Here is a 13,970-nt window from a genome sequence, read left to right as displayed (position 1 = left end):
CACTATTGCTCGCTATCCACACGCATACGCTTGTGCTCAAAAGATATCTAAGCTGTCAAAATAAGCATCATTTTCAGAGCGGCATTGTAATGGGTCAGTTTTAGGTCCATATTCCCAAGCACGCGAGAATTACTCTACACACCACTCCCAAGAATTTACTGCAGTGGAAGGAAGCGAGAAGCGGGAGGAAGGAATTTGTTTTCCTCCTGACACCACACACAACTTGACAAACTGCCAATGGAGCCGTTTATTTGCCAAGACACGTTTCCGTTGCTCGAGCGCGCGTTGCATGCGACTGAAAACGTGCAAACGAAGGTGATCACACCATCTATCCTCCCCCTCTAGAGTCTTGTAGTGTATATGGTGGTTTTATTGCACATGCGGTTTTTCCAGGAAGTCAAATCAAACCGATGCCGATGGGAAGAGAAGAGTGGCTATTACTGTTTTGACGCTAACGTTGCCGAATGATGCTAATTGTACTGCGCTAGCTTCACTGACACCGCGACTTAGAACGCGTGTGCGTAAATGTATACCTTTAACCACATGTGTCACACCCACGTATGGGAAAACCGCAACCACGACACACGGCAACGAACCAAGCCCATCGACTTAATATTTGTCAGTGCTGTTATTTGATACCCGCGTACCCAAAACCTTTCCAACGATGTTTTCTATAATCAATCGATTAGCATTAACGCGTACATTTTTAAGCTTGAATTATCAACCATCCCCTCGTCGTCCATCACCATCCTCACCCCTGACGGGTTTCTTCCTTCAGAATGCACACGATCACACACTTACCTTTATGGAGTAGGAGTTTATTCGCTGTCGCGGCAATACGTTGAACGACGAGAAGTCCAAGCGGCGCGAGAAGATCCCGTTGGCACCAGATGTAGCTCTGCAAGAGAAAAAATGAAGGAAGGAACGATGAGAGGATGAAAATTGCATCAACATACACACAACAGGACCATCAACCGGGTGTATGACCCAAAAATCGTGAGATGAAAATTAAAATAAACATTGATAAGCCCAAGTAGCCACAACCAGCTAAAAAAACATCACCGCGTCGTGGTCGAAAATAGATTTTACGAGAATGCAAAAATTTAGAGTGATTTTTTGTGTATCTGCTCCACATACGCCAACGATAATCCCATTTGTAATTTAAATTTAAAAAAATGTCAAAAATCGAAAACATTCGAGTGATGCATCGCATCGATAACTCCCGGCAGGGGATGAACGGAGTTTCTCGTACTCTACCATTGTCATTGCGCCATTGGCATTGGACAGTCAGAGTAAACACACCCAAACACTGCGTAACAGATAAGACCAGTGATACGTCAAAAACAGGCAAAAGGGTTACCCCAACCCTAAATACTGCCCCCTCACATTCTCTTGCACGTGTATGATGTGCTACGAAAAATGCATAAAATTCCAGGAAAAAGCGCATTGTTTACGTGGAAAACGGAGACCACACGACCGAAAGGCACAGCAAAGCATAAACCACAGTTAGTTTCGTACTGATGCCATGTTCTTATCGCGCTATATCGATGCGCACGTTTTAAGAACAAGTACAAAAAGACCGCTTTGATATATATATATAGAATAACAATGCTTCACCCGTTCGGATTTCGAACCGAGCTCCTGTGTGAAGGCGTGCAATTTTGCAGTGACAACTCCAAGAACTTCCACAAAACCGCCATATAACGCGATTGGAACGAAATACGACGCTTAATGAGTTTATAACCGTACCGTTCCTAACGATACACAGAAGAGTTTGGGACTTGCTGGGGAGTATAGCCGTTTTATCTTTCGTAAGAATGCAATTTAAGATTACAAACGGTGAAAGCTTACTTTTTATTCATTCGTTCAGTTCAATTAGCGGAATTTTCCGTTCCGTATATACTTTACTTCTTCCCACAATTTATCATTAAAACAGCTTTTTTTAAGGCAGTCTAACATCAGATTTCCTTTTAGGATTTAGATCTTCTTCTTCTTTTTTAGGGATCTAGATAACCATGTTAATATCAAAAGGTGGTTATCACTACTGGAAAGCAAAAGAGTTGTCAAGATTCAAAGAGGATGGGTGTGAGGATGTTACCCAACAGTTTGAACAGATAGATTATAGTTGCGAAAACACTGCTATATTGCATAACAAGAAATTTGCTGATCATCTTGAAGATGTCCCAGGGTACGTAAAACTTTCGCTGATGATTCAACGATGATCTTTTGCAGTGGTTTCGTACATCTCACTCTCTTCTAACACTATTTACCGGACCGATTAGAGTTGACGACGTGAGAAAAATTCTTTGAAAAGCGAAACGCAAAACTCGCACCACTAAGAAAGAGACAGAGCAAAAGGTGTGGACGTTTGTCCAGCTAAAACTTCAGCAAGAACTACCACCAATCCGGCCAGCTACAGTGTCCTCTAAACTAGTGTGGGCATAGTTTTGTTCTGTTTAGTTCTGACTAGAGAGAACGATAGAAGAAGATAGATTGATTTCGAACATTTTGGTGTGAAGATAGTATGACGCCAAGTATGCAACAACAAAAAACAGTTGAACATCTCAAGGTTCTGCATGTGTATCTTCCAGGTCAACCATTGGCACATACAGAAAGGGAAACACTTCTACAACTCTCAAAATACGATCATATAATCCCGCAGATACACCACTCAGACCGATTTATCACACACACTGCATCCTAACATCTTCCCATTCATGATACGTGAACAACAGTGCCTAGAGTACGTACCTCAAAAAGAGGCTCAAATAAAAGCTAGGTGGATGCTTTTATTGCCAGATTTTTTTAAGCATTGCCATCCAACAAATAGCTAGCAAAAGATCTCCCTGTAGAACACCTAAAGCACACACAAAAAATTAAATGCTTCGTTTCAATCAAGATGCGGATACTGGAAATGGGCAGATACTCGCCCTCACTAACTTCACCACCTTCGATCTCCGCATACACGCGCTACATGGACTTGGTGGTGGTGTGGACCTCTCTTTTTAGGCAATCGGTCTTTCCGCGCATTCCCCCCACACAGACACGCAACACAGCCACACTCCATGGAACAAATCGTGATTTCCTCTTTCCTAATAAACGCCCAAGATCGCTCCCGATGCTACTACGGTTACCCGGTTTTTTGTTGGTACGTGACTTGAATCCATTTGCAGTGCCGCATTTTATGTTGCACGAATGGGGGTGGGGGTGCGCATATATTGCTGGTTAGCTGACCCGCCAAACGAAAAGGGAAGGGGCAGTAGAAGGGCCCAAAATCTTGAATAATTTCGTGCGGAATATTCACATTGGGCAACAAAAAACCAACGTAATTCAAAGAATGCAGGAAGAACTTCGCAGACATCGTCGTGACGATGTGTGGGTAAAGCGAGAACAGTCACAACACACGTACACATACACAAACACAAATCGCGCATATTATCTAATCTGCTGTTTCGTCAGACTCTTTGCTTTTTTGTTGTTGATGGTTTGCTGTGTGCATTGATTTAAAAGAAGAAGGAACCAAAGCAAAACCGAGAGACTTCGAAACATATATGTGTTACTTAATGCACGAACACACATACACACACACACGTGGGCCACGGAATTCGACGGGGCATTGTGGCCACTCCGTTCTTTGACGGCGAATTCTCCCTTTGAAGATGCGTAAGAGGGAAACGGAATGTGTGAAAATGTGCCTCCACTGGCAAAAACTCTCACTACACACACGGTTAGGAGGAGGCCCATTCATGGGTACACATCTTTAATCCACATAATACCACCATTGCGACCATCTCCGAGGCTGCTCCCTTTGGGATTGGATTGGAAGGAGTGAATGTAAGAGGAAGAAAATGCTCTCGCGTCGCATTTGACTTCGACGCCAGTTGCTTGATTTGAAAAAGCAACTCAACCAAACCATGCCACAAAACCAAATCCTCCAAGCCGACCCATACCTAAAGTTGTTTGATTCTTGCCAGCAAATCCGTATCATCCAAAACGAGCTGCAAAATCAACAGGCCCATATCAAGTGAACAAGAGCGCTAGCCGCACCAAGCGTCTCAAGTCTTACGCCAAACACCAACAAAAAAGCACGCGCTGGCCAAGCAAACGACGGCGGTCGGCAGTATCTGCAAGAAAACGAAACGCCACCGGAACGAATTGCGCGAATGGCATACAAACACACACACACACATATATATATTTATACATGCAGTTGCCCCATCATAACACGCAGTCAAACGCCGCTAGCAGCGGAATACACACACGCATGCACAACTTTGCTCAGCACACTTTTTAACCTTGACATTGAGCGTCGTCCATCCACAACACAGCAAGACGCGACCAAATGAGGAGTGAGGCAATACCCTACACACCAATATGAAATCGGTGGGGTTGAGGCGAAGTGGAGCACCGCATTCGCGTCTCTCTGACTCTATTCACGTTCACCGCATTTACTCTTTGGTGTTTGATTCCAAAATAAACGAACCAACAGCACACATCACCAACACCACCCAAACAAGAGAGACCACGACGACCACACCACCTTCGCATCAACGCCGTTGGCATACATTTATACGTCGCCGTTAGACGTTCGCTTTTCAGCGTGCAGAGGGTGGTGGGTGGGAGCAGCAAATCTTCTCAGCATAACACACAGGCCTCTCCCCGTGAATAACAACAGAAAAGAAACGCGTAATCATCCATCGCCACAACACCGCCAAACCAGCAGAGGTGCCCGCTCCGAAAAGGGAGAGGAAGCGGAGATATAGAAAACAGGTCTTGGTCTTATCCCCACATATTATCAAATCCTCATTCTTACCAGCCCCGATCACCCGACACATTCTTGGACGTTAGACTCGATTGATTGCACCGACTCCAACAAATGTCACAATGTATTAGCGATTGGTTGGAGGAAAAGCGGATTTAGGACCACCGGAATCAAATGTTACGAAATACGATGTATTTTATTTTTAAGAAAACATACGTAAGTATCAAACCTTTCTGAAATACGAGGAAGTTGTCGGATTTCCAATCTGATCTGTCGAACACCTTCAACAACATTACAGGCTTTAGCTGCCTCTGGACCACTAAAAAGATCGAAGTAATCACCGCATCGGAAAACATCAAAACTGAAACAAATGTTGTTTGTAACTCACACCAACAACAGAGGTCCCCCCCTGCGCAAACACGGCACAAACGTGACATTTGGACCGTTCTTTAAGCCGGCTTCAATGACACAAGCTAGTTTTTTATCGCTGGCTCTCCTCCTCTAGCAGTGGTGCATGATCGTTTCACTTCAAATTATTGTAGAATTCTTCGCGGAGAAAAATATTCATTTAAAATCAGTGTAGCTCGTGCAGTTGCCTACAAGATTACCTACATCTTATTAAATCCGGAATGGACCACTATTGATACACAACGAAAAACGCATACACTCAAACCCTCGACATCAACGTCCAAACGGTTTCCCACTGGGCATGGAGCAAGCCGGGACAGCGCGCGCATGTTTCTTCCTTTAGTTCCACCAGCTGTGACCTTGGAAATAATCACCATCGGACCCGGTGGATAATTTGACGATATAAATCACAAGCGTTACGGGCGTGCTGGACCCAATATCCGACACACCATCATCAGATATATCCCCCGGAGGCCAAGAAGAGAAAGAGTTCGCTCATACACACATTCGATTGGGATACAACTTTCAAACTTCGAAAAAAAACAACTGAACGCCGACGGACAGGCAGTCGAAATTATGGGAAGTCTTCGGAAAGTACCTAGGTAAGAGAAAGAGGAAAAAGGTTTCTTCCCAAACAGAGGGGAACAACCCACACACACACAGCATCTTCCAACTCGATTCGCTTATGCTCCGAGCAATAATATATGGGACACCTCTCTCGCGAGACGACGTACCGGAGGAGCCAAGTTTATACTGCACAAATGGGTGAGGAATAACCTTCTTCCGTGCAATTCATCCTGCGTAAAAATAGACACAAAATCACGCACTCAGTTGAAAATAAAAACGCATTCATTTCGCACCCTAATCCGACGCTAATTATATATCGTTTAACGTAGCCGCTCCCCTTGAAAATGGATGTTGGAATCCTCAATATTAATAAAAAACACAAGAAGCAAAGGAAGAAGTTGTGTGCCATTTTATTGCATTATCGATTGCGTTTAGTAGCAATTGCTGGAAGCACTCGGCAGAAGCAGTGGGTGGGAAATAAAGGTGGATGCTCTATCACCTTTTGTCCTGCCAGTAGTGGTGACTGACCGAAACGCGAAAAGGTAATTAATCATTCGCCCTAAACGCAGCATCATCATCTTCAGCATTCGTGTGGTGGTTGCGTTTGAACAGAAAGAAATGAAAGAGGAAGATACTCCATACTCCATCCACAGTGTGGAGAGTGGTTTATACAACAGTTTGCTCCTTTCTTTTCCCTCGAAGCACCGTACGCACGAGAAAGATCGCATACCGTCCGTCCGCCGGCTCGTGTTTGCCAATCGTTCTTGGCTCGAGTGCCATTCTTCGAATCGATTGCTACCACCACCACCGGGAGCAGCGGCCCATGATGCGGTAGCGCAAGAGTGACGGAACCACTAATACAAGCAATGACTGTCTAGCGGGCCTGTCTGGGTCGTGTGGTTAGATAATCAATCATCCGCTATACATTGTTGCACCAGCCCGTGGGGTGCAGGCGGCACAGTATTGGGTGTAAATAATCTTACCCCTTTCTCTTCCTACTCCCACGATGAGAGGTTGAGACACCTGCCCAGAACCTGCCCCAAAAGCCCCTGAGAGAGAGAGAGGCATAGACACGTCGCGTTCAGAGTGCAGTGTGGCCAAGAATGGCAGTAGCACAATAGAATGGTAAACTACCAGCACCCCACAGCTCCATTTTTGTCACGGGTGTCACAACACTGGCGCAACGCTGCCGGGAATGGAGGACTCAAAATACACACCAGAGACACCCCCCCCCCCTGCCAATGTGCTCACCACACAGAACCAAAAGGTTTAATGGCTCACGTGCAACAAACGCGCGCGCGCGCCTCGTTTCGCAGTTCTGTCGCTCAAGTGCGTGAGTAGGACGCCAATGATGTCGCCCTTCAAGGGAGCTGGTGGGTAAGACACAAGGTCCGGAAAGCACCACCATAAAATCATACACCATCATATCCGACGAGTCTCGTAGACTACGTTTCTCACCTACACCTGCGTTCTACTTGCGGCGCATTTTCCTCGAGGGGCCAATTGTGAGCGCAGGCGAGGATACAAATGAACGTCGTGACGACGGTGTCTAGCCACCTCCGCCAGCAGAGCTTGCCAATTCCCCCGAGAAGGTGTGTGCAGGAAATGATTGGTTCACTGTGTCTGGTGTTACAAATCTCATAACTAGGTTAACATACGAATCTTCGTTCATATCCGGCAGGTATATTGAAACATTTATTGTGATCTAGTTTCGTGTACGTTGTAAAGTGGGCAATGATATTCTAGCTGGAGGCGGATTCTACGACATACATTCAACGACACAGCAACCACTTGTTCGTGGGTATTAATTAGACCGCACAAGTAAATGAGCAGTAACTTCAGCTTAAACCCAATCAATCATAGATGCAACCTATTTTGGCTATCTTTTATATCGACCATCACTGGATACCACTCAACAACAGTTCCCAAGATCGTAAAACCCGCATGTCTCCGCCACTAACAGCGCGTCTGGTGTGGACCAACCAAGGCCAAGAGGTGACTTCTCTTCAAGAAAAAAAAAGCCGCCCGCGTTCGCGAATAAAACACACACGCACGCTCATTGTTGGCCTATGATTTTGGGATACACAAAAAAAACGGCCCAAAATGAAAATTAACCCAAATCACCATTAATGGCGGATAGCTTCAGTCCCCAACAGCCCCCAGCGGTGAGCAGTGATGCTTGCTGTGAAGAGCCGCATGATGGACACGGTGCGGTGCCTTAGCAGAAACTTCGCACGAAATCACACAAAAAAGATCCTTTTTCTATTAACCAGTCGCTTCTAGGCAACGACCACGACTCTCATCATTACGGATCGTATCTATTCGATACGGATCTCGCCACATTAACTCTACAAACAACATATTTATTGCCACCGTGGCGAACGAGTTCGGGCATCGGGGCAAAACGCGTTCTTCGTGGGGCCGTGAATGACGCACGCGCAACCTTTATGCATGTCAGAAACAACGCACCAGCGGCATTGGCCTCGGGATTTAACACTATATAAGCGTCAACGGGCTTGACGACCTAACTCCGCAGAGACGACACACCACTGTGTGTGTGCTCTGATTTCGAAGACTGCACACGCACGTGGAACCCAAAAAACAAGATTATGCAACATGCCGCTAAATTAATGTCTCCAACACACGAGGACCGGAGAAGAGATTCATCTGCATTTGATCAAGGAAATGCTGTCACTAAACATCAAAATTTACAGACCTAGTCCGTATGTGTTTCCTCACTGATTGAACAGTGGAACGAATCCTTTAACAAAGGCATCCCAAGTCGTGTCGTCTCTTAGGTACCATAAAAATATAGATATAAAGTTTACAACACATCGCGACTAGACTCTATCGAGAGCGCAGGGGTTGAGAATCAATAGCAATCTTTCCAGGGGCCCCAAGTCCTTACTTTACGGCTACAAACCGGTGGGATTATAGCTTTCATTCCAAAATGTAATTAAAACTGCTTCCTCGTCTAGTCTAGTCCGAACACCAATATCCTAATCCCACTTCTCCTTGCAGCCCAAACTCGCAAACCAACAGTCTTTTATTTGTCCCAAAATCTACCTGAATCCATTGGTTACGCTTCACATTATTTAGATGTCGGAGATCTTCGAACATTTGCTTCTTTCCGTAAAGATTTATGATGCCGTACAAACCCGAAACTCTCAGGCAAATCCACATAACAATCGCAACCCCAGAGCCGATTGCGGAAGTTGCTGAAGCGAACACCCCTGAAAATCCAGCGTGCCTTGGAGCCCCCCTCAGCATTCGATAAAACCACTCATTTCGTAAGGTTTATCTGACCGCATAGCAGCCAGCAGCTGGGTCCACAACCACAGATCATACGTACACGATCTCTATAGCGCGCATGTGTCCCTGAACCTCCATCAATAAGTTGCGTTCCGCCTCCTTCTGAGAAGCCGATGATGACTGTTGTAGGAATTTAACGCAAACCAATTTTTCTCCTCCTGGCTCCTAACGCGGCAAAGCATGGTTTTATTAATCGCGGAAAGCGCGCTTGTACGATGATCGGGGCGGCACTCTTCTGCGAATGAAACGAGGCAACTTAATTATTATGCATAACATATGGAGAGAGGCCCTCATTCAATCGGCGGCACACCACTTCTTGAAATGGATGATGAGCTCTCCATATTAAATCGCTCATCGGAACAACCGAAAATATTGTAGCCGTCAGAAAGAGCACATTGGCAAGTGGTGACATGTTTTTAAAAACCACACACCGGAGAGCATCGAAAACAATCGAAAAACACCCCACACCAGTCAACGGCTCCTCTTTCACCAGTGGGCGAACAATTGACGTACTTGCGCCACCCGTCCCCGGGCGACACCGAAAAGTAAGAGACATCGATCGTTGGAAGAAACTTACGGTATTATTTATGTGACGTCGCGATCGGGGGCGATGGGCGACAGTAGTTACAAACAAACAACTAAAACGGTCTTCCACAGCGTGATTGCACGATAATGCACCCAAGAAAGCCACGGGTAGTGTAGGTTACTTGTGGCCTCCTTTTTTTTTTTGTTGCTATTGTTTGGTTTTACCCCTCCGATGTCCAGTCCATCGGGGGACATAATCAACTTGTAAAACCGAGGAACAATAAACAGACAAATGTCACAGCGGAATACCTCCAAAAGCGGGTCCGAAGGCGATGATCATCACCATGTGGCGGCATCTTGTCCGTAGAGGAGAGTGCATAATCGAAGCGGCGTGTGGCTCTCGTCCATTAACGCCGAAAAACGTTTAAGTCGCAATTCTTGGCTGAAAACATTCCTTCTCTTAGTAGAAAAAAAAGGTTTTTTTACGGAAACAAGATAACCGGAACGCCTAATACAACCAACAACACAAATAAAACAACCCATGAAACGAATCTCCCTCTCAGTAGGCACCTTTTCGTCGATCAATATTTGATCAACCAGTGTGTATTGTCACCGCAGCCCCAGCCAAAGTGTTAAAAGTCGCAAGAGACGCGCAAGGGTATGTGCACACACTGCCCTCCTGTTAAACAAGGAATTAACCAATCTATGCGTCGATGAACCACTCCTCTCGCACCGAAAAGGAGCTCTGCCCAAGATAAGACCGTTCCCGACACGTGACAGCACACTTCGATGAGCTGCACCACGCGGCAAAATACATCACCAGAGCTCCTAGTACCGTCTCCCCAGTGGCGACAATGAGCTACATTCATAAGCTAACCCAAGGGTGGAGGGGGAACAGAGAGCAGCGCAATAAACACTCCAACATCTTTCAAGACGAGAAAAGACTCCTTTCCCTACCTTTTCGCTACTATCAATCATGCTGCGCATATATGCTGCGACGTCCATGCTGGATTTCCAGTGCAGCTGCATACACAAAATAACCTTTTTTTTCTTCTTCCCATTCTTGACGCAGCGAACATTATAGGCACAAAACTGGGTAAAGAGAGCTTCTGCAGGGGGAGGGCATTTGAAATAGAATCCGCGCACTGAACACATTCTTCACCACAAACACACACATACACAAATGGAACCACCGCAGGCGGCATCGATTTTACAGCCTCGATCAGCGATTTTTTGTTGCTCGTGTTTGTTTATTTACAATACTTTAAAGGGCTCGCCCGCGGGCAAGCCGGCTATCACATTCCCCGGTACAGCGAAACTTTGGGTACACACGCCTATCTTCCAAGTGCGCAGAGACTCAGTCACACAAACACACAAAGACATATCTTTGGTAAGGAAACGCGCTAGAATTAGGTGAATTCAGACACTGCGCACCCTCTTTTTTCAAATGATTCAGATATGTTTAAATGGTCAAAATTCGTTTCTTGAATGCTGCGCACGATCGCGCAACGTACGTGACACACAGTGGGAGAAGAGTGTGAACACGTTACACATCTCCAATGGGAAACAATATCGCCTCTCAAAGTTGCTGGTTCAAGCGTGTGTGTTGTTTACTGTTCACGTAATTACACCAAACGCCAAAAAATCGTGACCAGTCCTTCCCTCTTTCCACACCGATATGCTGACGTTTGCGGAAATGGCAATCAAGGTTTAAATGCACTCGCGGGAAAGCACACACAGAGATGCACAGGGCTAGGGTGCATTCGAAGATTAGAAAAGTGTTCCAAAGGCACGTCGTCGTCTCTTGGCGTCTCGTATTCTCCAGAGCTTAGAAGTAAACATTTCCGATTTCTTACGATAACATAACACAGACGACGACGACGACAAAGGGATATGAATGTTGCAAAATCAATGAAAGAATTCTTCAAACATTACAAAAATAAGAGAATAAACCAAACACAACAAAACTGGATGGGTTAGACATTTTAAAAATGTCCGTAAAACCATAAACCGCTGTACAACAATAGCGGTACGAGATTCTGTTAATTTTTGGAAAAAGCAGCGTTAGCGAACAGTCGCTGCCCAATATAAAATGGTTTCAATTTACAACACACAGTTGTTATCAGCGCTTAACCCTCTCCCTCCGCTCCCCACCCAACATCTATATCTCAGATGCCAAATCTTAATTAAATGCAACCGTGACACCGTGACAAAACGCGCGACCGCACATATATAGCAGAAAAAGGTTGCCTGCTGCCGCCCGCCATCCGACGGTGTGTGTGTGTGTGTGTGACGCCGCTGCTGGCGGAGAGGAAGTTGCGTCAACTTTCTTTCCACCCCATTTCCGGGGGGCCCACACAGACTCTTCTAGGGGTCGCGCGGACCTCACAAAGAGTCACACTGCAGCACACCGGAACACAATGAGCACGGTTGTGTATGCGCCCCATCAGCAGCACCACCCAGCTGGTCACACACACACACCGGAAAGCGTTCATAAATCCATCCGATCCTCGCGCGATCGTGTCGGGTATTATTGGGCCGCAACAGCAACAAAAACCTGCCGCACACACACACACATGACTGATTTCGGCTCCTTACAAGACGCGATCAGCGCGCGGGTGGTGGTGTGGATGTTGGTTTGTCCTCCACTCTCACCCGGGCAACCACACCACACGGTAGTTGGTCCACCCCCCTGACAAGCGCTCCTTTGGATAAGGCAATTGAGCAGCAGCAGCACACGAAGCAGAAAGTAATTGGGTGTTATATTTAATTTAAATTGGATCAACACGATGGAGAGAGACAAGTGCGATAAAAACAGGACCGTCCCAGCCCTCAACAAGAACAACCCGGCGCGCACACCCCACCGGCGACGACCGGACATTAAACACACCGTCTCGCTTTCCATTTCGTGGGGACGCGCGCGGACTACGCGAGCCGACAGAAAGCAAACGATCGTAAATTATGCAAATTGTATTTTCGGGGCCGTTGTTTTCACAGTAGCCGCTCGCGCAAGCCGCCCAAAAACTGGGATCGTTTTTACGGTTGCAATTTATATTGCACCGTGCAACGAAACGGTATTCTTGTATAGGGATCGGGGACTTTCAGGAAGCACAGGGAACGGCGTAGTGTACTTCCATTTCCGCTAGTAGCAGAGCACACAAAGGCACCTAATACTTTCCACCAGCAAAAGAAAATGCATTTGCCTACTGAGAAAGGAAAACAAAGGACCACACCACACTACTTCTTATCGGGGCGGGCGGCGGTTGGGAATTTATTCACGCTCTAATTAACAATTCCCATCTTTTTCGCAGGAGGAGAGGGAGATCCCCAGGCAGAGGGCATTAAAACAGAAAGGCTGATCTAGGCTGTAGTCTTGTAAAAACTACCCTTCTTTCCTTTCGCATTGAAAAGGCCACTGAACTCCACAAGGACACTGCAATGCACACATGAGAGGAGTCAAAAGCACGATCATGCTTTTTAAATGCCAAACGAGTGCAAGTGTGCGAGGGAGCAACCCTGCCGTTGGTAATGGCCTGAAGTGTGTATGTCCTTCTCAAAAAGAGCAACTGAACCAACACGTGCAGAAGAGAGGAAGAAAAGGGTAAACTACGAATTATACACCGATAAGGGTAGGAAGGGTTGGAATATGGTTGGAAAATTGGGTCATCATCATCGCGAAGGGAAACAGGTTGTAAATCAGGCGGTGCCGGATGGTGGGTGGGTGGGTGGGTGTGTGCAATCTGCGTCATATTTTTACTGACCAAAGAGTAGGTACACGCCGCCCTCCCGCGTGTAGTTGTTATATGATTCACGAAATAGCCAAACGAACCGTTGGGTACTATAAATACCCGTGCGGGGACACCTCCCAAGACCTCAGGCGGGAGAGAGAACGTGTTGTGTTTGGTGGTGTTGTCGTCTCACCTTTCAGTTTAAGAATTTATAGACGAACCAACTTTTACAAAAATCCACCAAAAACACAATGTTCCTCTCCCCACAGGAAGACGCCATCGCGGGAAGTAACCCAAAACTATCGCGAAAACAACTAACCTTTTAGGGTCCCCCCCATTACCAACCAACGGAACCGGTTTGTTGTTGCTGGAGACAGGAGATCGCGCGCATTAACGTCGTGTCCCTGTATCGACCAGGCATATCAAACGAAGAATGCACGCGCGCATCTACTACTTTTAAATCCTCTCCTTAACGTCAGCGCACTCGTTCGGTCATTACTGTGCCAGCGAGGGGTGAGAGGTTCTTGTTCGTTCACACCAGCTGTCCACCCCTTCTTCATCAACTTCAACTGCAATCAGCTCCAAACTCTTAGCGAGCGGTGTTGTTATTGCCGCAGAGCAACGAATCCATATGTTCATGTGCATAAAACATGCACAAACACGAACAC

At 46.3% G+C, this 13,970-nt stretch overlaps 1 protein-coding gene across 1 annotated transcript in view; it reads right to left on the bottom strand.

Annotated features, from left to right (window-relative positions):
- Nucleotides 1–13,970, bottom strand: part of LOC120961555 (headcase protein-like) — a 105,082-nt gene that overhangs the window by 78,593 nt on the left and 12,519 nt on the right. The window contains exon 2 of the mRNA XM_040385339.2: nt 802–898. Coding sequence (XP_040241273.2) covers nt 802–898 — 97 coding nt within the window. The remainder of the gene's footprint in view (nt 1–801; nt 899–13,970) is intronic.

The sequence above is a fragment of the Anopheles coluzzii genome, chromosome 2, assembly GCF_943734685.1.
Source record: "Anopheles coluzzii chromosome 2, AcolN3, whole genome shotgun sequence".
NCBI lineage: Eukaryota > Metazoa > Arthropoda > Insecta > Diptera > Culicidae > Anopheles > Anopheles coluzzii.
Note: the sequence above shows the minus strand (reverse complement) of the source record. Positions and strands in the feature narration are given on the sequence as shown.